Source organism: Doryrhamphus excisus, chromosome 19 (assembly GCF_030265055.1).
Source record: "Doryrhamphus excisus isolate RoL2022-K1 chromosome 19, RoL_Dexc_1.0, whole genome shotgun sequence".
Taxonomy (NCBI): domain Eukaryota; kingdom Metazoa; phylum Chordata; class Actinopteri; order Syngnathiformes; family Syngnathidae; genus Doryrhamphus; species Doryrhamphus excisus.
The window spans coordinates 13,628,326-13,655,208 of record NC_080484.1 but is presented as its reverse complement, the minus strand read 5'-3'; the positions used below and the strand labels follow the sequence as shown (position 1 = coordinate 13,655,208).

At 44.8% G+C, this 26,883-nt stretch overlaps 1 protein-coding gene across 4 annotated transcripts in view; it reads right to left on the bottom strand.

Moving 5' to 3' along the window:
• Positions 1 to 26,883, bottom strand: part of LOC131107463 (MAM domain-containing glycosylphosphatidylinositol anchor protein 2-like) — a 166,612-nt gene that overhangs the window by 138,561 nt on the left and 1,168 nt on the right. For all 4 annotated transcript variants that reach the window (XM_058057536.1, XM_058057535.1, XM_058057537.1 and 1 more), the window contains exon 2: positions 20,604 to 21,417. In XM_058057536.1, the coding sequence (XP_057913519.1) occupies positions 20,604 to 20,676 (73 nt within the window). In that variant the 5' untranslated portion in view covers positions 20,677 to 21,417. The remainder of the gene's footprint in view (positions 1 to 20,603; positions 21,418 to 26,883) is intronic.

The window sequence follows — 26,883 nt, the reverse complement described above, 5'->3', positions numbered from 1 at the left end:
GTAACTATTACTGTCACAGGGTCAAATATAGTAATAGATGCCATATATCACGTACAACAACATAACTACGTGAGCTAAAGTGCTAACAATACAGCCACATTTCAACAGCAACATCATGCTAGGTTAGCTTATTTACTGTAATAGTAACTATTACTATCACAGGGTCAAATATAATAGATGCCATATATCACGTACAACAACATAAATACGTGAGCTAAAGTGCTAACAATACAGTCACATTTTAACAGCATCATGCTAGCTTAGCCCATTTACTGTAATAGTAACTATTACTGTCACAGGGTCAAATATAATAGACGTCATATATCACGTACAACAACATAACTATGTGAGCTAACAATTGCTAGCACAACAAGCAACAATTGCTAGCACAACAAGCACAACAAGTGCTAACAATACACTCACATTTTAACAGCAACATCATGCTAGGTTAGCCTACTTACTGTAATAGTAACTATTACTGTAACACGGTCAAATATCATAGATGTCAAATATCACGCACAACAACATAACCATGTAAGCTAAAGTGCTAACAATACAGTCACATTTTAACAGCATCATGCTAGGTTAGCCTATTTACTGTTATAGTAACTATTACTGTCACAGGGTCAAATATAACAGATGTCATATATCACATACAACAACATAACTACGTGAGCTAACAATTACTAGCACAACAAGCACAACAGGTGCTAACAATACGCTCACATTTTAGCAGTATCATGCTAGGTTAGCCTACTTACTGTATTTGGAACTATTGTTTGCTGTAACTCTGTGAAACATATAGTAAAATATGTCATATATATCACATTCAACTACACAACTATGTGAGCTAAAGTGCTAACAATACGCTCACATTTTAACAACAACATCACGTATCAGCAACATCATTTCTGTGTCCATCCCCCCCCCCACCCCCCACCCCGCCATGCAAAGAAGGCAATCTATTTGTCGGTCACCTGCGGCCGCGGCGGCGTCTGAGAGCTCCAAACTAATATCATTTAGTCTGTGCAATCTAATAAAACAGAAGACATTTCACCCCGCCTTTCATCGCACACATCCTGGCGGAAGCGCTATGATTCATGGCAGCGGCGGCGGCGGCGGCGTCGCTCAGTATGTGATGAGCGAAAAGGCACCTTGGGGACTTTTATGATCCGTGACGAAGCATCCGGGATCATTTTGGATGTACGCGTGTGTCACCACGTCTTAATAACGGCTTCTGTCTCACGGCGGAAGATAATTTCATCTTCCTGCCGCTTCCCGCACGCCGACACGGCTTCCATTTGGGGGGGGGGACGGCTGAGGAAGAGGAAGTTGATAAATACACGCATCATGTTGATGTAAGCACAATGCACACGTATACAATTACCTTAAACAAACCGCCATGACGGGCCCTCCATTATGTAAATATGATTGGCCCACAATAAAACACGTTGCCCTATTGCTGTGGACAATACGGGAACAGACGTGCATGATGCGGGCACATTATGGCGGCTCGTAAAGCCGTGAGAAGAATCATTAGCAAGAACATTCATCACGACAAGGGAGATGACTGCGTTAGCACCAACGCTACTTTGCTTGGAAGGCCAAGCATACACCTAGCATAGCCTAGCATACACAGTCATAGAGTCCCAAATCCAGTCACATGACTGTAGCTAGTCTCTGTCCACCAATCAGCAGGCAGCATGTTGTTAGCTACCCTTACAGCGAGCTACGTTAAAGTCACAACGTTGGCGATACTACTGACTATAACTGTGTTACGCAAAAAAATTTTTTGCGTATCATCTTTTAAAAAAAAGTCCAGTCCAGGGTGTACCCCGCCTCTCCCCCAAAGACAGCTGGGATAGGCTCCAGCATACCCCAACCCATAGACAATAGATGGATGGACGGACATAGGTAGGTCACCTGACAGCATCGTTTGACTTCAACAAAATGATGACGTCATCTCAAGCTACTACAACCCCGATGTTTCCGGCGGGTCCATCGGGTCTGGTGCTTGTGTATCTCACCCAACATTGGAGTAACATTACTGAATGTCTGGCAGTTACAGCCTGGACAACCTGTCTACGCCCCTTCAAAATAGAACATTAGAGCCCTCTAGGCATGATATAACACCCCTATGGTCACTTATATACTCCTATATTACCCAATATAGTAGACATCATAAAAGAAAATAAGACATAAATAAAACTTGTGCTTGGAAAACATGGAAATGTGTTCCAGAGGTGACACCTAGTGGCCAGTGTAGTATACTACATACCATATACGAGCCATTGATGCTGCAATGATATGTAAATATGGAGAATCATTCAACCACAAAACAGCACATGATGATGATTATGATGATGATGTATATACTAAAAATGAGTCATTGTATCATGTCTTTTTTATTGTAAAGGTTTTGGTGTATCTTTTGTTTTCACTGCCGCTGAGTTGTGATTATGATGTCATAATTTTCACGTTGACTTATTGAAAAAGGGGTTCTTCATTCTTGCATAACTATTATTTATATTATTTTGGATAATGACTTTACATGTCAGGTCTGTAACACAAAAGTATCGCCAAAATGATCCATTGATGATGATGATGATGATGATGACGTCAAATATTGCAGAGGCGTGCGACGTTGCAATTTCTTAACTCATGATGTCATCACACTGGATGTAATCAACCTGCTCCTCTTTCTACTATTTACAACAATGAGTCAGTGTGTGTGTGTGTGTGTGTGTGTGTGTAGTAAGAAGAAAGAGTACACACAGGAAGTGAAGGCAAAGCCATGCAAGTGTGATCTTTTCCATTCACGTGTGAGTGCACCGCACGGTTCACAGCACCGCGCTCTGTCCCTTTTTAAAAATATTCACTAGCTTCTCTCTCTCTCTCTCAGTCTCTCGCTCTCTGTCTCTCTCTCTCTCTCTCCCTCGTTCTACAAAGTGTATTTTTGTCCATTTTTGTGGCGGTAAACTAATCCCTTGCTGTCTTTAAGATTCCCCTTCGCACTCTCACCTCCCCTCCAGTGCACGGGGGAGGTGAGAGCGAGAAAGCCTCAGCTGTCATCACAGTTTAGATCAGTGTCCCGTCCCCGACCCCCCCGCCCCCATGTCCCTCCACCCCTTCGCCTACGTCCCAACCTCCAGCAGTGAATTATGCAAGCTCCAGAGAAAAAAAAAAGAAAAACAAGGTCAGGAAAAATATGCAGGGAAGGATCAAGGAAGATAAACAGGAAGTGAAGGAAAGGTCTCCTTGCAGTGACAAACCCCCGCCCCCTCGCCTCCCCCATCACCGCCAACCCCTACGTAGGAACCAGGGCCCCCATGGTGTCTCAAGAATACAAACGCTTGAACACCTTCACAGCCTCGCCGTCGTCTCAAGAGGATTTAGCAAGACGTCACTAAAAACTGCAGACTGGTGACGTCAATTATCTCCTAGGACGCTTCCGTTTCTTTGGATTTGGGATCAGGAAGCATCAGGGAACATCAGGAAGCATCAGGGAACATCAGGGAACATCAGGAAACATTCCACTACAATACAGGCTGGGGCTTTTTATTGGCCTGTGCCACATTCGAAAATATAGAGCATCCATCCCCCCATCCCTGCCTCCTCTATCCATCACTCCATCTATCCATCCATTCCTTCCTCCGTACCTCCCTGCCACCTCTATACATCCCTCCATCCATCCCTCCATGCCTCCCTCCTCTATCCATCCCTTCAGCCATCCTTCCCTCCATCCATCCCTCCCTCCCTCCTCTATCCCTCCATCCCTCCCTCCTCTATCCATCCCTCCCTGCCCTATCCATCCATCCATCCCTCCATCCCTGCCTCCTCTATCCATCTTTCCATCTATCCCTCCCTCCTCTATCCATCCCTTCAGACATCCTTGCCTCCATCCATACATCCGTCCATTCCTCCCTCCGTACCTCCCTGCCACCTCTATCCATCCCTCCATGCCTCCATCCTCTATCCATCCAATCAGCCATCCTTCCCTCCATCCATCCATCCATCCCTCCATCCGTTCCTCCCTCCCTCCTCTATCCATCCATCCCTCCCTCCCCCATCCATCCATCCATCCATACCTCCATCCCTGCCTCCTCTATCCATCCTTCCATCCATTCCTCCCTATCCATCCCTTCAGCCATCCTTCCCTCCATCCATACATCCATTCCTCCATCCGTCCCTCCCTCCCTCCCTCCCTCCTCTATCCATCCATCCCTCCCTCCCCTATCCTTCCATCCATCCCTCCATCCATACATCCATACATCCATACATCCATACATCCATACATCCATACATCCCTCCCTCCCCATCCATCCCTCCATCCCCATCCATCCCTCCATCCCTGCCTCCTCTATCCATCCATCCATCCATCCATTCCTCCCTCCTCTATCCATCCCTTCAGCCATCCTTCCCTCCATCCATCCCTCCCTCCATCCATCCCTGCCTCCTCTATCCATCCCTCATTCCATCCATCCATCCCTCCATCCCTCCCCTATCCATCCCTTCAGCCATCCTTCCCTCCATCCCTCAGTCCCTCCATCCATCCATCCATGGCCTAGTGGTTAGCATGCTAGCACCTTGGTGAGGACATAGACATAGAAAGTGGATGGAAGGAACATGGAAACATCAGCACTCTTTACAAGAATAAAGTCAACATATTAAAAGAGAACAAATTTGTCATCTAATGAGGAAAAGGTTGTCATTTTAGGAGAACCTAAGGCGGCCATATTACGAGCAAAGATGGCAAGAAGTGTTCCACGCGCCGACATCCAAAATGGACTATTTTCCAGCAACATGCGACAAAGCGCTACTAGAAAATACAGATTTAAGAAGCAAGTAGTGGGAAGCTTTTAAAGAAACCCCAAAGTGTGGCTTGTGTACTCGTGGCAGTACGTGTTCCCGACTAAAATGTTGTTTTGTGTGTAAGCAGGCAGCATGCAGCGACTTGTATCAGTGAGCCACTCAGCACAGTTCCCCTTCCCAAACTAGACTTCCTCTGGAGTCAGAAACCTCCTAACGACCCCTCTCTGTCATGCATTGTTAATGAGGCTCCTAAACATCATGAAAAGGAGAAGAAGAAGAAGAAGAAGAAGAAGAAGAAGAGCAGTGCAGCAAACACACAAACCCTAAAGACACACTGACTCTGTGACGTGGATAAGTGACAATATTGTACTGATGGCGGAGCCAATTAGTGCCAATTAGAAACACTTAATTGTTTATTTGCCGCGCCAGAAGATCAACTCATCACTGGAGTCAAACGCACAGATTTGTTGATTCTCCCCGTGTGACGTCGCCCGCCGACTGATTAGTCCTCATGCAATTAAGTTGATTGCTCTATTATTGGATCAACTTAGAATTAGCTGCCACAATTTGAATAATTGACTCGCTTATCAAGTCAAAATTTCAGCTCTGAAATGTGACGGTCGAGACACCTATTCATTTCCTTCATAGTCTTGATTTCATTTTAGATCATTGGGGGCCATGAAGTACCCTTTTAAAATGAACAGCAAATGCTAATTCAAATGGGAAAACTGGGTGAGACAGCATGATGGCGATCTAGCAGAACTAGGCCCGAATATACCAAAACTGGAACCATCTAAAAAGCCAACTAGTCCACGATAGACCAAGACACATCACTAGTCCTGGAAACATCCAACCCAAACCTCATCTAAAAAGCCAACTAGTCCACGATAGACAGAGACCCATGACTAGTCCTGGACACATCCAACCCAAATCTCCATCTAAAAAGCCAAAGAGTCCATGATAGACCAAGACACATGACTAGTCCTGGACACATCCAACCCAAACCTCCATCTAAAAAGCCAACTAGTCCACAATAGACCAAGACACATGACTAGTCCTGGACACATCCAACCGAAACCTCCATCTAAAAAGCCAACTAGTCCATAAAAGACCAAGACACATGACTAGTCTTGGACACATCCAACCCAGACCTCAATCTAAAAAGCCAACTAGTCCATTATAGACAAAGACATATGACTCGTCCTGGACACATCCAACCCAAACCTCAATCTAAAAAGACAAAAAGTCCACGATAGACCAAGACACATGACTAGTCCTGGACACATCCAACCCAAACCTCAATCTAAAAAGCCAAAGAGTCCATGATAGACCAAGACACATGACTAGTCCTGGACACATCCAACCGAAACCTCCATCTAAAAAGCCAACTAGTCCATAAAAGACCAAGACACATGACTAGTCTTGGACACATCCAACCCAGACCTCAATCTAAAAAGCCAACTAGTCCATTATAGACAAAGACATATGACTCGTCCTGGACACATCCAACCCAAACCTCAATCTAAAAAGACAAAAAGTCCACGATAGACCAAGACACATGACTAGTCCTGGACACATCCAACCCAAACCCCAATCTAAAAAGACAAAAAGTCCACGATAGACCAAGACCCATGACTAGTCCTGGACACATCCAACCCAAACCTCCATCTAAAAAGCCAACTAGTCCATAATAGACCAAGACACATGACTAGTCCTGGACACATCCAAACCAAACCTCAATCTAAAAAGCCAATGAGTCCACGATAGACCAAGACACATGACTAGTCCTGGACACATCCAACCCAAACCTCCATCTAAAAAGCCAACTAGTCCACGATAGACCAAGACACATGACTAGTCCTGGACACATCCAACCCAAACCTCCATCTAAAAAGCCAACTAGTCCATAAAAGACCAAGACACATGACTAGTCTTGGACACATCCAACCCAGACCTCAATCTAAAAAGCCAACTAGTCCATTATAGACAAAGACATATGACTCGTCCTGGACACATCCAACCCAAACCTCAATCTAAAAAGACAAAAAGTCCACGATAGACCAAGACACATGACTAGTCCTGGACACATCCAACCCAAACCCCAATCTAAAAAGACAAAAAGTCCACGATAGACCAAGACCCATGACTAGTCCTGGACACATCCAACCCAAACCTCCATCTAAAAAGCCAACTAGTCCATAATAGACCAAGACACATGACTAGTCCTGGACACATCCAAACCAAACCTCAATCTAAAAAGCCAATGAGTCCACGATAGACCAAGACACATGACTAGTCCTGGACACATCCAACCCAAACCTCCATCTAAAAAGCCAACTAGTCCACGATAGACCAAGACACATGACTAGTCCTGGACACATCCAACCCAAACCTCCATCTAAAAAGCCAACTAGTCCATAATAGACCAAGACACATGACTAGTCCTGGACACATCCAACCCAAACCTCAATCTAAAAAGCCAACTAGTCCATAACAGACCAAGACACATGACTAGGCCTGGACACATCCAACCCAAACCTCCATCTAAAAAGCCAACTAGTCCACGATAGACCAAGACATATGACTCCTCGAATCAATTGGAATAAGTTGCAGCTGCGTTGACGCTAAAATCAATAAAAACGAATCCGCGTGTCTTTCGTCTGAACTTTTTGCAGCTTAGCTTGCGGCCGTCACCTCGTGAGCCCGGCGAAAAGTTTGCGGCGCCGTTCCAGAGCCCACGGTGAACTCTCACTGTCGGCATCCGTTCGGTAACGCCGGTGACAGGCTAACGGGTTTTTCCCTGCGACGCAGCGGCGGAGGTTTTTGCGACGGCGAGAGAACAGGGGAGCGTTTGATGTTTGCCAGTTGAAAGAATAAGCCTTCCTTTGGGTTGCGCTTTGCACAGAGGCATGCTGGGATTGAAAGAGCGCTTGCCCAGGGCTAAAGGGGATTTTTGGTGGGTGTCACACATCCAATTACCTCGGTAGCATCACAGAGATCCACAAAGGAATACACACACACACACACATACACACACACACACACAAACAGACGGCCGCTGCAGGAGGCCTCTCACGGCTGAAGGGCCGCCGCCAAATTTCACTACTTTGCTCCTCTGCCGGATCGGCGCTGCGGAATTTCATGAATATTATCAGCGTGTTAGAATGCGGCTTACGGTATAAATATGGAAACATCAGTCGGCCATGTTGCACCTCTTTGGAGGCCGTCATTAATGCATCCACTCACGCCTTTGCAGTCGGACTCCCACATCCACCGAAAGGAACCAAAAGCTTTGTTGCTGTTTCAAGTCTGTGGTTTGGATTTGGGTGTTTGATATCCGTGCCATGAAACTTTAATCACGCTACACAGCAGGAGTCCATTTCTTCCTTTCTGGAGTAAATGTTGACATCTTTGTTTCCGTCGTGGGACAGAATGTCAAGAGGAGCCTCGGAACTCAAACAGCTCAGCAGCTCAACAATTCAAGATCAATATTTGACTTTGATATGTGGAAAGGTTGGTCATCGCCGATAATAAAGCCAAGGAAGGAAGGAGTCGTTCTACGATTAGAGAAGAGGAGGAGAGGATACGACTTCATTTGTCATTTTGTGATCCCCACCAGTTCCTTTCGGTATCTAACAGACACGTCAAATTTTTGCTAAGAAATAGGAAAAAAAAAAAAGTCCGTCCCGGGCGGCACGGCGGTCTAGTGGTTAGCGCGCAGACCTCACAGCTCGGAGACCAGGGTTCAATTCCACCCTCGACCATCTCTGTGTGAAGTTTGCGTGGGTTTACTCCGGTTTCCTCCCACATTCCAAAAACATGCTAGGTTAATTAGCGACTCCAAATTGTCCATAGGTATGAATGTGAGTGTGAATGGTTGTTTGTCTATATGTGCCCTGTGATTGGCTGGCCACCAGTCCAGGGTGTACCCCGCCTCTCGCCCAAAGACAGCTGGGATAGGCTCCAGCACCCCCGCGACCCTCGTGAGGATAAGCGGTAGAAAATGAATGAATGAATTTATTAATGTCAGGGCTTCACGGTGGTTGAGTGGTTAGCGCGCAGGCCACACAGCTAGAAGGCCTGAGTTTGATTCCACACTCGGCTATGTGGAGTTTGCATGTTCTCCCCGTGGATGCGTGGGTTTTCTCCGGGTACTCCGGTTTCCTCCCACATTCCAAAAACATGCTAGGTTAATTAGCGACTCCAAATTGTCCATAGGTATGAGTGTGAGTGTGAATGGTTGTTTGTCTATATGTGCCCTGTGATTGGCTGGCCACCAGTCCAGGGTGTACCCCGCCTCTCGCCTGAAGACAGCTGGGATAGGCTCCAGCCACCCCTGCGACCCTTGTGAGGAAAAAGCGGTAGAAAATGAATGAATGAATGAATGAAAAGTCCGTCCCAAAAAGTCCATGTAAATGATAGTCAGCTCTACAGACCAACTGGCCAAGATGGTAAGACCCATGCCTGGAACGTACCAAATATTAATTCCATTTCCGTTTCTTTTCGTTGTTTTTTAATATAATTGTTTTAAAGTTTCCACGTGGAGAAAGCTGTAAATCAGGGGTCTCAAACTCAATTTACTTGGAGGCCACTGGAGCTAGGGTCTGGGCTAGACTGGGCCGCATCAGGTTTCCCAAAAAAAAAATAATAATAATAACGCATTTATTAAAAACAGAAAAATGAATAAACTTTGCTTTGGTTTCGATTTTCTACAAGAAAAGCTCTGATAAAACATTCCACAGTTCTCAAATATCTTAATTTTTATTGTTCTGCACAAAATAAGATGAAAAATAAATAAACAAATCAAGAATAAAGAAAATCAATCAATCAGTAATAAATAAATAAATATAATAATAAAAGGGCAAATAATAAAAACTTAAGAAACCACATATAGTTGGTGGGTAGACAAATGATTTTTTTCAGATTAAAATGAACAAAGCATTATTAGAGCCCTGTAGACATGACAAAACACGACTATAGTCACATTTATACTCTTTTTATTTACAACATATTGCGCAACTGCAGTGTCTTGAGACACATGCTAACTCGCAAACTAGAGAGCTAGCGACCTAAACGGTAGCCTTCAAGTTATTTCCTTTAAACTTAAATAGCCAAAAACTTACCACTTCCACACGGATAGGGAGGATAACTATTAACAGTTATTTAACCTTTAACATGAACATTAATCAAACGTAATAATTTTTTCTGGGTACATGATACCATACAGCATCCATATCAAACTTGCGCGGGCCGCGCTAACATTAAACTTTCATATCAAGGCGGGGGCCTCAAACTAGTGTCGCGGGCCGCGTGTTTGAGACCCCTGTTGTAAATAATAATAATTTGAAGAAGAAATGGAGGCCACGGAGCCCAAGCAAGTGTTCTTCCCATAAAAGCTCCACAGCAGTAATGAAACAATCAGCGCCGGATTGACTATTGACCCGCAATTTCACACAATCAAGTCGGTGGTTAGCTTAAGGAGAAAGTGGCGCCTTCACACGGCCTCGCCGCTCGCCGCCATCACCTTTGATTACAGCCCGAAAACACCTCAAGTCTTCCGTTGCGGAGATGATATCACCTCAAGGGCGAGAAAAGTACATCCTTCAAACTTCATCGCTGCATTCCCAAGGTGGGTTTGAGCTTTTTAAACGGGGACGGAGATTAGCCCCCATGTGGGGTATTACCGCCGGGGGGAGTGTTGATGGTGTGGAATTCTCTAGTTTACTGCGGCGGCTTGGCCACAGGAAGTTATTAAGGCGGAGGTGAGCCCCTTGGGAGAAGGAGGCAGTGGGAATCACCCGGTCTGGCAGAGAGCTTCCTCCCTCTTGGAGGAATACGCCGTCACTGCCTCGTGACACGGAGAAATGATGACACGGAGAAAACATTCCCAAAATTTCTCTTTGTTTTGCCCTTCTTATTATGACAGCATTTTCAAAAATGATTTTTTTTTCAAGTGCTACTCAAAGGACATTATTTTACTCCTAATATCACAACACTGTCTTTTCCTTTCAGAATAAAAGCATGTTTTATTCCTTGTTTGCCTTGATGCTGCTTTTTTCTTTCTATTCCAACTCGGAATTATGTCTTACTATTTACTATTACTTCTTCCCGCCTGCAAGCTCATTTTCCATACATTTCAAATTGTGGATTTGTTGTTGTTTGTGTTTCATATTAGAACTTTCTAGAAAAAGAACATTTTATGTTCATATTTCTACTCTATGCTACTAAAATTGTTTTTTTTCCCACTTTTTCCTCTTAATATTTGGACTTTATCCTGGTTAAATTACAGCTGTTTTTCCCAACTCTTTCAACTTCCTTCATGTAGATTTAATTCTGACTCCATTTCAACTTTATTAATTTCTGTAATTTCTGACTTTTTAGGACTTTTTTCTGAAACCTAATTCTCCAAAACTTGCCGTTGTTTAGACTATATTTTATGGATGTTCCGCAGGTGATGAAAAAATCCCATGGACCCCCCCCCGTTGTGGTAGGCATGAATAGGAAGTATTCTACTTAGGAGTTAGTGTAGTACTACATGTAGTCAGTGCCAAGTTGACTTGTCCTACCTTATCTAAAAATACCTGCTGGTCCGCCCAGCCACGCCTCCGCACCCCTTGGTCATGTCTGCAAAGACTATCGCCATGACAACTGGACATAAGAAGCACTTTGGCGGCCATGGTGGGCCAAAGAGACGGGGTCCTAAGTCGGCATCCACAAGGCCCACCATCGTATTGGGGAAGCCTCCTGCCAGTTTGGCTTCACAAAGACAACCGGACGGAGTGACGCAAACACATAACAGCAGACGGGAGCGGCCGCTCATGTCCATCATCACGGCCGTGGCTTTGATGGCGCCGAGATGTGTAATGCTCTGCCGCTCCCGATAACCCGACACATCACTCGCGGAAAGAAAATGCCGCCGTTCATTGGGAAGAACGTGGATGACATAACGCCACGCGCCACAGGCACGGCTTCCACCTCAGGGCGGCCATGATGGCACTGAGCACCAGGGCAGACAATGCAGGTAAGCTTTGCGGTCGAGGACGGGAGAAAAGTAAGGACGTGATTGGATGTTGACGGACGTCAGTCAAAGTTGGAGGAGAACGTTAGGAACAAACACGGCAAGCACCGAGAGATCGGAAAAACAGCAAAGAACTCTTGGCAAATAGACAATCTTTGACTGTGCAGTATGTCTTATAGAAGATCTTTGATCAGCATTTTTTTTTGGAATAGATTCAGGAAACAGCAGAGCACTTCTGTCAGATAGAGGATCTTTGATCAGCATTTTTTTTAGATAGATTCTGGAAACAGCGGAGCACCTCTGTCAAATAGAGGATCTTTGATGAGCATTTTTTGAGATAGATTCTAGAAACAGCGGAGCACCTCTGTCAAATAGAGGATCTTTGATCAGCATTTTTTGAGATAGATTCTAGAAACAGCGGAGCACCTCTGTCAAATAGAGGATCTTTGATCAGCATTTTTTGAGATAGATTCTGGAAACAGCGGAGCACCTCTGTCAAATAGAGGATCTTTGTGCGGCATTTTTTTAGATAGATTCTGGAAACAGCGGCGCATCTCTTTCAGATAGAGGATCTTCGATAAGCATTTTTGGAGGAAATTCCTGAAAATGGCTCGTGTTCTGGATCTGCAACATGTTTTCAAAACAGCAGAGCACTCCTGCCATATAGAGGATCTATTTCCCCCCAAGCAGATTTCGAAAAACAGCAGAGAACACTTAGTTGCATAGAGGATCTTTGATGAGCATTTTTTGCCGTATGTTTTTAAAAACAGCACAGCATGCCTGTTATATAAATGATCTTTGATCAGTGCTTTTTTTTAACAATATGTCTTTAAAACAGCAGAGAACTCTTGTCACATAAAGGATCTTTGACCAAAGTTTTTTTGCAACATGTCTTCAAAACAGCAGAGCACTCCTGCCATATAGAGGATCTATTTCCCCCCAAAGCAAATTTCAAAAAACAGGAGAGAACACTTAGTTGCATAGAGGATCTTTGATGAGCATGTTTTCCCGTATGTTTTTAAAAACAGCACAGCATGCCTGTTATATAAATGATCTTTGAACTGTGCTTTTTTTAACAGTATGTCTTTAAAACAGCAGAGAACTCTTGTCACATAAAGGATCTCTGACTAAAGTTTTTTTGCAACATGTCTTTAAAACAGCAGAGCACTCCTGCCATATAGAGGATCTATTTCCCCCCCCAAGCAGATTTCGAAAAACAGCAGAGAACACTTAGTTGCATAGAGGATCTTTGATGAGCATTTTTTGCCGTATGTTTTTAAAAACAGCACAGCATGCCTGTTATATAAATGATCTTTGATCAGTGCTTTTTTTAACAATATGTCTTTAAAACAGCAGAGAAGTCTTGTCACATAAAGGATCTTTGACCAAAGTTTTTTTTTTTTTTTGCAACATGTCTTTGGAAAACAGCCCAGCACTCCTGTAAAATAAAGCATCTTTGACCATCCTTTCCAATCCAAACACGGAAGGCTGAGCAGCACTCTCAACCATCATGGCCGACTGTTTATTTCTATTCACGTCTGTCATCCTTTGGCCTGCCGGAGACGGGCGAAAGTGCCGGACGGTTTCTCGGGAGAGTGACGATGCTGCAGAATTACAAGCGTTGTACTTTCAAAGGCCCGTCAGCGGGAGATGAACAATCGCATTTATCCATCAAGTCTCAACAGCCTGAAATAGGTTTCAGGAAGTACTCAGAGAAAGGAGTGAGAAATATGTCGTCAGTCGTATGTCTGTCAACAAGAGCAAATTAAAAGCCTTTTTAAAAAAAAGCAATTAAATCAGCACACATCAAAACCTTGAAGGTAACCGAGGCTGACATTTCAGATTTAAACCTTCTTACGGATGCAAATGACAAACGAGCTGCTCGTTAGAATGTCAGAATATGAAAGGGTAAAAACATGAGTTCTGGTCGGGTGGCGGCTTTGTGGACTTGACGATGCAGTAAAGACACAAAGTAACTTTTGATTGACCACAGTCGTGCAACCAGAACACGCCTAAATGAATTAATGCCGTGTGGTTTTTCCCTTACAGGCAGCTCAGGGTTTGGGGAGGATGTGGGCTTAAACGCTGAAGCAGCCAGCCAGGTTATAATAAGCTTCTTTGGGCCGCTGGAGGGATTTGGCCTGGGCTGATCCAGAGGTAAATTGTGTTCCTGAACTCATCACAGCCTCAGAGTATAACAAAAAACGGGCACAGCCATTGTTCATTTAGCTATACATTCTACTTTCTACCATGCAAAACCACTTAGTATCTCCCTTTGGAGGGATGGACTTCCAGCACGGATACCACACGCCCGGGCCTAACACGGATCAGCTCCTTGATAGACAAAGAGTAATGCCTCGTTCACGGCAGTTAATTGGTTCCAGATCCGACTGCAGGACTTGACTTTAATTTTAACATTATTAGAAGGAGACCAGGGTTCAATTCCACCCTCTGCCATCTCTGTGTGGAGTTTGCATGTTCTCCCTGTGCATGCGTGGGTTTTCTCCGGGTACTCCGGTTTCCTCCCACATTCCAAAAACATGCTAGGTTAATTGGCGACTCCAAATTGTCCATAGGTATGAATGTGAGTGTGAATGGTTGTTTGTCTATATGTGCCCTGTGATTGGCTGGCGACCATTCCAGGGTGTACCCCGCCCCTCGCCCGAAGACAGCTGGGATAGGCTCCAGCACCCCCCGCGATCCTCGTGAGGATAAGCGGTAGAAAATGAATGAATGAATTTATTAATGTCAGGGCTTCACGGTGGTTGAGTGGTTAGCGCGCAGGCCACACAGCTAGAAGACCTGAGTTTGATTCCACACTCGGCTATGTGGAGTTTGCATGTTCTCCCCGTGCATGCGTGGGTTTTCTCTGGGTACTCCGGTTTCCTCCCACATTCCAAAAACATGCTAGGTTAATTAGCCACTCCAAATTGTCCATAGGTATGAATGTGAGTGTGAATGGTTGTTTGTCTATATGTGCCCTGTGATTGGCTGGCGCCCGAAGACAGCTGGGATAGGCTCCAGCACCACCCACGACCCTCGTGAGGAAAAAAGCGGTAGAAAATGAATGAATGAACATTATTAGAGCCCTATAGACATGAAGTAACACCCCTATAGTCTATAAGTTTAAACTCCTACTATTCTTAGCTTACATCACACTGATCACTGATCAACGCAGGGACATAAAAGACAGCCAGAGCTACCGAGCTAATTAGTTAGCCTCTCCAAATAGCCTTTATCTAAACTAAGACACATCAAGACAACGTGGAAAAAAAACTCCACAGTTACAGCTACAGGTACAGCGGAGCCTCTGAACACCCCAATAGGTTCCAGCCCAGCAACACCCCCCTGTGAGAGTAGTGAAGAGAAGCAGCATAGAGGGTCTGGAGTCTTCCCGGACCCTCAGTCCTTGCTGCGCATCTTCAGTCATGGCGTTTAACTGACACTTGGGTTGATGAAGCTGCTTCTGTCGGGACCCTCCCACCAGGAGGTACAAGTAATTCCCAGCCTGGCCCCACGTAAGCTTCCACTCGGTGGAGGGATTACTTTTACTGTATACCCTCATTTGCCGCTGATTGAAGACATCCATCGGCGGTTCTGTGGGGACTGCTCCGAGAGACACGGCGGGAGATAAGGATGACGAGTGGGAGGCAAGGCGGGAGAGAGTTATCCTCGCTCTCATTACGGTGGGAAATGTGAAGGTCCCGATCCAAGGGAATGATGAAGGACTCTGTGGAGGAGGCCTCTGAGAACCAACAAAGACGGCTTTAGTTTCAGTGGCAGCATGCATTTGCATAGCTTAGAAGCCAGCGTGTCTGAACCCGGGCCCCATGAAAAGACACAACCGCCAATTGCTTGGACCTGAAATGTGAGCGAGGGAGGGAAGCTTGGAACTTTTTTTCCCGCTGAAAAAAAAAAAAAGATCAGGAGCGTGCATCCCGTGGTGGTTGTCGCAGAGCGACTTTGAACACGGCGGCAACACAAGTGCGAGATGAAGTAGCGCACAGACAAACCATTCAGTACGATCACAGTCGTGTTTCATTCCCTCCGCCCCCTTTAAAAAGGGGGGGCAAGCTCAACGTTTGGTTTGGTTTGGCTTGTCAGAGGGTGGCGAGTTTACCTTTCTGTTGAGGTAGCAAGGTAGACACATGCTAGTCTGCTACATGCTACTTATATATCATTGTCATGGTATGCAAAAAACGGGATAATTATTAGCATCTAAACACCTGGGCGTGTTGGTTTTATAACGGGATGAACGGAGAAGGTGAACCCTCCTCTCAGCCAGCCCGTCTCTTTGTCCCAGAGGGGAAAGGTGTGCTAATGCTAACAAAGCATAGCAGCATAGCAATCATCTGACTATGGTCATTTAATTTTTTTCCCAAAAAACTGTTTTTTTCTGTTTCCATTTTTTTAGAATACTGTTTTTTTACTGTGTGAATAAAACCTTCAATAATTAAATGCAAAAATCACTTTTGCCCAGTAATGGATGTACAGTAGCCTGGCCAACGTTTCGGGATGTATCGCTATACAACCTTCAACCAGGAAGATGTAGCCACCATTAAATATGCATGCGGCTAATGTGATATTTTCGAATGTATTGAAGCGTGTTCTATGAGTTTCCCATCCGTAAGAAAGCACACACTGTAAAAGCAGGGGTCTCAAACATGCGGCCCGCGGGCCAAATGTGGCCCGCAGGACACTAGTTTGAGACCCCCGCCTTGATATGAAAGTTTAAGTTTAGTGCGGCCCGCGCAAGTTTGATATGGATGCTGTATGGTATCATGTACCCAGAAAAAATTATTACGTTTGATTCATGTTCATGTTAAAGGTTAAATAACTGTTAATAGTTATCCTCCCTATCCATGTGGAAGTGGTAAGTTTTTGGCTATTTAAGTTGAAAGGAAATAACTTGAAGGCTACCGTTTAGGTCGCTAGCTGTCTAGTTTGCGAGTTAGCATGTGTCTCAAGACCCTGCAGTTGCGCAATATGTTGTAAATAAAAAGAGTATAAATGTGACTATAGTCGTGTTTTGTCATGTCTACAGGGCTCTAATAATGCTTTGTTCATTTTAATCTGAAAAAAATAATTTGTCTTCCCACCAACTATACGTAGTTTTTTTATTATTTGCCGTTTTATTATTATTATTATATTTATTTATTACTGATTGATTATCTTTATTCTTGATTTGTTTATTTATTTTTCATCTTATTTGGTGCAGAAAAATAAAAATTAAGATATTTGAGAACAGTGGAATGTTTTATCAGAGCTTTTATTGTAGAAAATCGGAACAAAAGCCCTGAAAAAGTTTGTATATTTTTCTGTTTTTAATAAATGTGTTTGTTTTTTGGGGGGAAAACCTGATGCGGCCCAGCCTTGCCCAGACCCTAGCTCCTGTGGCCCCCAGGTAAATTGAGTTTGAGACCCTTGCTGTAATGAGTAGCACATTTTTAGCATTCCCTGTTCGCCATTACTGAAATCTTTGCCTTCTTTTTCATTTGTCGTGTTGTTGTATACATCGTTTTGTAACATCTCCATCTACAGAAGAAGGCGTAAACCAACAACAATCCAAACAGTCCATTCGTTTGCTTTGGCTTTACGTCGCAAATAACTCATACAGCAGAGCTGCAATTGAATACGTCTAAGACTGTCATCCCTTGGATAACAGTAGTGCAAAACCAGCTCCGGCAGCGAGGTGTTAGCGCTGAGCTGCTATCTGCTGTTGTGTATGCGATGAGAAGACAACAAAAACAAGGAGGCGAGCAGATGTTCCTCCATGGCCTGGAGCCATGGCGATGGTGGTGACTGGCCCACATCAGCTCTTTCATGACCCTGGCAGCATCACTGAACTCGCCGGTGGTTTGGCTTTGTCTTAACAATGACACCAACGCACTGCTAGGGAAGCTGGGAAAAACAAATAGAGGAATTACCCTACATAAATAACTAACCATAATCGCAAATAAGTGTTTATTTGTCTCGATCCTGGCTTGGTTTCGACTCAATTTAATTTCCATTACCAAGCTTAATCCATAGGGGGCGCTAACAAAGCAGAGCTTAATTCAATCTGAAAAACTGCAATGTTTTTCCAATGGAAGCGAAGAGAATAAATCAACAGCTGCCGTTAGGATTCCACTATCATATTGATTTCTTTGGACAATGGCGCCTTGTTTATAGACCACAACGTCTGCCAAGATGCCGTTTTGATTCAGTTCACTGACCTGCGATCAATATGAAATATATTCAACGCAATGATTTCTATTCAGATCAAGCCCCCTGAAAAGTGACTGGAATGTAATGTTATTTTTGGAAAACAAACCCAAAGTCCTCCATTATTCATGAGTTGTATTTTACTTTTTGTTGGCTGGAACTCACATTGCGGGTTTCTAAATAAAAAGCTTGTCGTTCAGCCTGTAATCAATACATTGACTCCGGATTGATGGGTTGTTGTTATTATTTAGAGATAGGGTCAAACCAAAGGTCAGAAGATTGATAGCTGTGACGTACTGATGCAAGAGTGGAACTAGCGGATTATTAAAAACTCTCCTGTGCCTTCTACATGTGTACCTGCTCCAGGTCCAGACATGTGTGTCCACGCATGCCCCCAAAAAGGTCAAGGGTACCACATTCAGACCGCATGATAGACCTTTTCCTGAGAATACACAAATAGAGTAGATAGAGTCCATGGTCCCTTGAGGTACTGTGCTATGTTTATGGAACTTTTAGGACTCCAAGCTAAACTGTGAAAGGGGTCAACAGCACAGCTATTTTTTTTCTGGAGTATAATCGGAGTCGGCTGCACAGCTAGGAGACCAGAGTTCAATTCCACGTTCCAATTCCCCGTGCATGCGTGGGTTTTCTACGGGTACTCCGGTTTCCTCCCACATTCCAAAAACATGCTAGGTTAATTTGCGACTCCAAATTGTCCATAGGTATGAATGTGAGTGTGAATGGTTGTTTGTCTATATGTGCCCTGTGATTGGCTGGCCACCAGTCCAGGGTGTACCCAGCCTATCGCCCGAAGACAGCTGGGATAGGCTCCAGCACCCATGTGCTAGCCTCGTGAGGACAAGCAGTAGAAAATGAATGAATGAATAATCAGAGTCGGTTAGCGCGCAGGCCTCACAGCTAGGAGACCAGAGTTCAATTCCACCCTCGGCCATCTCTCCCTGCATGTTCTGCTTTTTCCAGGGACTCCGTTTTTTTCCCCACATTCCAAAAACACGTTAGCTTCATTGTCCATAGGTATGAATGTGAGTGTGAATGGTTGTTTGTCTATATGTGCCCTGTGATTGGCTGGCCACCAGTCCAGGGTGTACCTCTCGCCCAAAGACAGCTGGGATAGGCTCCAGCACCCCCATGAGTCTGGTGTCTCATCTGGGTTTATGCACCCTTTACGACTCCAAGCTAACTGCTTGCACCTGCTTCAGGTTAGCCCAAAGGTACAGCATAACCTTTAACCTAACAATGGACGTTTGGTCTGAGAGTATCGTCCATAGTCCCTCAAGGTACTGCCTGTGTCCGGACCCTGTACCCTTTATCATTTCCTTGCTAACTGTTGGTACCTGATCCAGGTTCAGTCCCCCGTGAAAGGCAACATGGTCCTGCTGCAACCGAAGGTCAAAGGATCCAAAACTGAAAGACACCATGACCTCACTTGGGACCTCACCAGAGTCAGAGTCATTTACATTTCCACTTGATAAACGCTTCTTTTTACACTTTTATGGCAATAAGCCATAGTTCCTCGCCAATGACAGCTTACAGTAGTGATGATACAGTAGTCATTGAAGTATGGACTCCTATAGAGCGGCTACACACCACAACCAGCACAGAAAACTTTCTAGATCTTCCAGAATCTGCACCTATTCCAGCTGGATTGTTTCCTGCTAATCCAACATTCTAACTCCATTTATAGGTGAGAAAAGAGGAAAAAAAGCATCGTAGGTCCCCTTTAAGAATGCACCAAAAATAAACAGCTCCATCTGTTCCATTCTTGGGGCCCCGCTTGATGCCATACTCGCTTCCTCCACGGCCGAGTCACTGACGTGGGGGTCGGATGGGCCTGCGTCACGCTCGTCATCTCGCCTGCGTCCCTGCCTGCCTGCCTGCCTGCCGTGGACTGTGATTTCTTGCAACATCAATATTAGATGCTTGCAGGATCACTCCAAACACCACCACCTACGCGCAGAGATCCTCTCCAGCAACGATGGAGGTGAGATGATTAAACCCGAGCATGCACGAGGCAACATTCAGCAGACCTTCTTTTGTTTTTGTTTTTTTGTTTTTTTGGTAGATAACACCCCCCACATCATTCCTGCACACAACATGGCAACACATCTCCTAGCGGTGCCTGGCAACAACAACAAGCATCATCTATGTGACTTCTCAGCCGCGGCTTAGGATGTGGGGGGGTTAAAGTAAAGTGCCTAGGAAGGCTGCTTCCTTGATAGCAGCCATGAATCATGATGTCCTCAGAGTGGCTTCTGGATGGTGGAGGACGCCTCAAATGTGAGGCACCGTCTGTTTGTAACACCGGTTGCACAAAGTAAGTGGTGGGGGGGGGGGGGGGTGACTGAGAAATATCACATAATAGAGTGGAAGCTAGAGAGGTAATGATGGTGATGAGGTTTTATGCAAAATTCCCCTTTGGGTCATCCAGTACTGGATGTATTACAGTACAACATAGTAGTTGCGGTTTGTAATTTTTATGTACTATTATTTTATTTTGGGTTTTTTTTGCAAGGTCATGAACATGCATGCATGCATCTCTTACACTCACCGTACACTCCTTGGCAACGGATGCCCTCCACGACCAGCGCCAGCAGCCCCAGAACGCACATAACCGGATCCATCCTTATGATTCACCGTAATAATAATCTCTGCATGATCCAGCAGAAATCAATCTGCCGTCGATTGGGAAGGGGGTGGGTCGAATTCCGCTGTCCAAACGCTGCTCAAGAAGGTTCTGGTATCTGGCCTTTTTTTTTTTTTACACCAAAAAGCAAGCTTGCATCAGCTCCAGGCAGGTACCGAGGGAACCCGAGGGACTACGCCGAGGACTGCAGGCGGACGACGGCTTGGTCACGTCGGGCATAGCTCCTGGAGGTCCAGATGTCGCTCACTGGTGGTGATGGTGATGATGATGATGATGATGATGATGACGATGACGAGTCCGCACGTCCACGCTGCCGGGCTCAGCCATCACAGCTCGATCGATCGATACCGATGAAGGAGTGCGCTCACACGGTCACATCACCCGAGTATCCCCGCTAAGGAAAGCTCCGGTCCTGGCGGGGATGAAACCTGCTCCTCTTCGGAGGGTGTGAGAGCAAGCCGGGAACGCGTCTTCTCGAGTCCGGTTCCTTTACGTGCCGTGCTGTGCCGTGCGTGGGTCTGTCGGTCACAATTATTGCGCAAGACGTGCAAACCAGCGGCGGCACCGCGGCCGGTTGAGAGGCGACGTCAGGCGGGAGGAGGCGCGTGGCTCCCCGGGCTCATCAGTATGGGAGAGTCGGCGTCAGGGAAAGGCTGGAGAGACGCAGCTGCTCGGGTTGGGAGGAGGAGAGGAGGAGGAGGAGAGGAGGATGTGATGGCTGGACGAGGGAGAAAGAGAGAGAGAGAAAGAATTTGGATTCTGGAGGTCTGACGCTATATGCAGTCCATCCTGTCTGTTCTCTGCACCACAACTCATGCCTTATATTTCCACACAAACAGCACAAAAACCTCCAAATAACACTAAAGAAAGTTACAATCAACACTAATGTTCCCAATATGGGGACAGTTGGTGTATAAATATGTACAGTATGCTCCTGGAGGATATCAAATATAAATACTTGCCAGTAAACACGTCTTAAAAAGGTGAGAAAGTCAACAATTGTTTGCTGGGGAGTACCATGGTTCCAGGGCAGAGGGCGGCTTGCCTCAGGTGCACAATTTCAAAAAACGACTCTCGTTTATCATGGTGGATTGGTTCCTGACCCCGACCACCCATCCATCCGTCTTCTACACCGTTTCATTCTCGCTAGGTTCAATGGGGGTATGCTGAAGCCTATCCCAGCTGACCATGGGTGAGAATCGGGGTACAGGACAAGGTACTGAACTGGTGGCCAGGCCAGCCAATCACAGGGCGCATATAGACAAACAACCATTCACACTCACATTCATACCTATGGACAATTTGGAGTGGCTAATGAAGCTAACATGTTTTTGGAATGGGGGAGGAAAGCGGAGTACCCGCAAACAAAATAATCATATACGGTATGATCAAACATATACAACTTTGGCGAGCAGTTTTAAAAATGTGACTCCCTCATCGGTCGTGTCCTTCGATGACCTCCCTCCAAGATCTGACAAGTCAAATTCATTTCGCCAGAGTCAATATTTAAAACAGGCCATTAAGGAATCTTCTATTAAAATCTAATGGACTAATCTGGTCCGGTCGTCCATTTTACATGGTCGTGGGTGCCCTTGCATGGCAGAAGGCCACTTGGGGCGATTTTTATTTTCGGCTCGTAACCGTTTTTGTTTTATCTCCGGGTGTCGGGAATATAGCGCCGTTTAAATTTCACCACGGGTTATCAATCATGTGATGTTTAACCGCGTCTGTGACTTCACCGCATACAAGCACTTTTGGGGTAAATGTTTTATATTCAGCAGTTAGCAGAGAAGCGAATACTACAAGACGATGTGAGATAGCATGTATGGACTACCGTACTATCGTAGTCTTCTATGAAAGATATACCGGCGGTCACATTTACATGTATATGTATTTATTAACATCCTATAGTATATTGTGTAAAGTCACTCCACACTCTTTATTGCTCTCTGGTTCTACCATATCTTACTTATTGTGTGGAAATATGGGCTAATAACTATAAAAGCAATCTTCACTCGCTAAATGTACTGCAAAAAAGGTCAGTAAGGATAATTCATAATGCCGCCTACAGAGAACATACTAACTCCTTATTTCTAAAATCACAAATACTTCAACTTGCTGATATAGTTCATCTTCAAACAGCTAAAATAATGCATAAGACTAAAAATAACCAATTACCTAAAAATGTCATCCAATACTTCTCTACAAGAGAGGAGAAATATGATCTCAGGGAAGAAGTACATTTGAAACACTTGTATGCTAGGACTACATTATGCTAGCCATAGCATTTCAGTATGTGGAATCAAACTATGGAATTTAGTCTTGAACCAGTCATGATGTGCTATATATATCACTATATTGACACTTACTATGGTACCCATTATGTCATTGGATGCTCATATCACCTCCTACTTCGGCATGTGACAAAAAACAAAAAAAGCAAACCTTAAACTATATTAGGAAAGCAGGAAGTGAACAAATGTAACAGTTACTGATTGTAAAAGTACCAGATGGAGGGGTAGGATTTAATAAGCTTTGCTTCTTCCTACTCCTTTTGGACATGTGGAACTGTGAACTGATTATGTGATGCATTCAATTGTAATCTGATGCATGTTCAAATGAAATAAAACCATTACCATTATCAAAGTCATTTTTTACCAATTAACCACTGTATAGTATTCCGTAAAGTGGAGCTGTGCTTGCATGGCGTTAGTGGACCAAGTGGTGTCAAAATCCCAGTTTTTGCAGTGTCATTCTGAAACTTGAAATGGGATCAGGTAAGAACTCAAGCTATGACACTATTGTGTTTTCCATCCTAAATACCAAGCTAGTTACTTTGAAGGCACACATTTTCAGCAATAAATATCGGCCAACCTTCCTGTCAGTGTGAGGCAGCGTAGTGTGCAGGTCAGCAAATCAAGCGGCCATCAAACGTTAACGACCTGTCCTACCTTCGCCTGAGCTCTTGTTAACAAACATTCCACTTTCCGACGAAGATATTTTGCATCCTAGTTGGACCAACTGCTCCGCCGTGAGGGGAGCCATATCAGCCATCTGACTTGCAACATTTGAAACATGTAAAAGGTTTGCCAGAGACGTCCATAGCGGCACACCGACTGCTCGGAGCGTGTGCCTGAATACAGTGCACCTTGCTGGGCTCAAATGCAAATTAGTTTGAGTTCTTTTTAACCTCCAGGCGTGCACAAACTACACTTAAAGTTACATTTAAAAAGTAGATATGAAAAAAAAATATTGGTTATCAGTACCATATCCATCTGAAGAAGCAGAAAGTTATCGGTATGAATAAAAGATCTTGGGTACCAGTAATTATTTTACTTACTTGAAGGACGTTTTGTCTGTTATGTCATCCATAAATCCACCTTGCTTTAGTTTTCTATCTACCAAACACACCTTTTGCTCATGGAATAAATTGCTACAAATTCCAGCACTTTCAAAGATTTGTAATCACATCAAAGTCCATCCATCCATCTATTGAAATGGGAATTGATTAATTGTTAATTTCCCTATGGAGTACTGGTCGTGGAAGTCCTAGTGCTAGAGAAGATGTGGTACAGTGTTGAAAAGGTATGACCACCTACATATCTCCCTACTTGACAACATTTTGTCACTGACCTCCAATCAGATATGAGTTCATCCGGCTATCCGTCGTGTAATCAAGCATGAACCATTTGCATCCGTGTACTGCAGCTTAGCCATTGTTCCACCACAGGAACCTTCTATTGGCCTTATTGATCACCCGGACGCCCCCGCAGATTCCAGCCAACTCGTCAGATTGATTCTGTCACGGACGTTTTGGTGAGACAGCGCAGAGTCAACACGGCGTGCTAATTAAGCTACGCTTGAGCAATCAGCTGCCTGTTGGAGTAGTATTGAGGAGTATTGTGTACAGTCGCACACTCTAAATAGTACAGTAGCTCATTTGTGTATTTGGGATTTATTAAAGATGCTGAATGTTGGCGGTTATGGTCTACATGCATTGGGGCCAGAGCTAGGAGATGGAGCAACAGTGACAAAACCTTGCTGTGTGTACGTTGGTCCTCTGATTGCTGCCACCCACAGGACTGGCATCGAACGTAACACCATGACATAATTGAGATTATTTTAACAGGAATGTCAGAGTTTTATAGTACACTCTTCCCTCATTTATTGCAGTTAATTGGTTCCAGGCCTTAACGTGATAAGTGAATCTCCATGAAGTAGGATTCAATATTATTACGCATATCAGAGGTCAGGTGGTGGGGGCCGCAGCCTAAACAGAAGCCCAGACTTCCCTTTCCCTGGCTACTTGGTCCACCGCCTCCCCACAGATCCCGTTCCCAGGCCAACATAGTCTCTCCAACATTTCCTGGGTCTTAACCAAGGCTTACTTACCACTTCCACATGAAATGGGAGGAGAGGTTTGTGTTGGACATGCCATGACTGACTCCATGCAGTCTTCAGGTCATGTAACATTACGCCTGGTGACCGTAATATTACATATGACTTGCCTTTTAATATTTTACAAATACATGAAGAACACAGTCGGACTCATGCCGTGTATTAACACAAGATGTGCCCCATGAAGCAACATTTTTACAAAGATTTTTGATGTTAGCCAAAACTCTGAAGTAGTGACCAAAAATGTAGCACTGAGCACTAATCCAAGGAAATGAATGGAGCTATGCCACTTTTAAAAATGAGAAAAAGATTCACTTGAATGTGAATATCGCCACCTAAAGTGAGCACAGACATTCCGGTGTAGTGTGTCTGCTCCGTGTCTGAGAACGTAATTATCTCCCTATAAAATATTGCAAAAGCGCTGCCTCGTGTTAGCCCGCGTGTGTCCTCGGCTGCTCTGGGCCGAGAAAATACATTTTTTCTCGGGAGCGCTGCAAATTGCACTCCACTCGCTATATTACATGATTTTCAGATTGCGAGCAAAAGAGTGGGTGGGGGGGGCGGGATTGTGAGGGTAACACCGGTGCACAAGTTAACTTGCTTTGCAGGAATGGGCGCCAAATTACACATGCAGCATGCGAGCGGGCTGCGCCGCTCCAAAGGCCAGAGGTAATCACTGTTTGTACCTGTGTGAGGATACAAGCAGATGTGGCTAATTGGCTGTTTGGGAAAAAAGAAACAGTTCTTCGTTTGGCAGGCCGAGAGTGCTGCATGGAGGAGTGTGCACGTGAAGGATAGCCAAGCGGCACTCCATCCAGCAGGACTTGTTTGCCACGGATACATGCCCGAATGAAATAGGGCCACAATCACTTTAGGCTGAGAAAACAAATTAATTATTGATGCACAATGAATATTCCAAAAGTGTTGCTGCCTCTCCTTCATAAAAGGCAGCAGATTTGATTTACACGGCTGCTTTTCCACGGGCGAGGGAGCGGAATTCTAATCACCTCCACTGGTAACGCATGAAAAGAAACCATCATGTACCTTCCTGGGAAAAAAAGCGTAGATGTCTTTTATTTGCCTGCGATGCAAAGGTACAGAGTGAAAGGACTTTCACCTTGAGCTGAACGGTGTTGATATTATTTCCACAACATGCCGCCTCTGCCTCTGTACCTTATTTTCAGACCACACTGCTCAGTAATCGTTCTGAAAGCTTGCGGAACGCAAGAGGAAAAACACTCAAATGGGCTACAATTTGTGAAAATTCTAACTACGTAAATACACTAGGGGTTGGGGGGGGGGGGGGGGTGTTGGTCCAAACGTTTTCCAGTGAGGGCCGCAAAGTAAAAACTGAAAGGATGCAACTCTGCCACTTTGATATCTCTGAAAGCAACACATGTAGATATGCTAAAAAGTTATTTATATTTTACATATGCTTATTTTTTTCCCCCAAACACATTCCCATATCGCTTCTCAAGACCGATCTGATAACGCTAACTTTTTTATGTCTAGCTTTTTTTGTCTACTTTACTACTAGCACTGCTACCAGGAGAAGCAGAGCATAGAGGGGGAGGAGCCACCTGGTGGCCCAGCAAGGTGCACTGTATTGGGGTACACCCTCCACGCAGCCGGTGTGACGCCACGGAGGTCTCTGGCAAACCACTTGCGGATGGTTTTGTCCTCGTTTTGGTCTCCTCCTCATTGGAAGGAAAATTTGGAACTAGCAAATGTGTTCCTCCAGAAGTGAATGTTTGCTTCCAAGTAAGCTCAGGGGAACGTCAGGCTG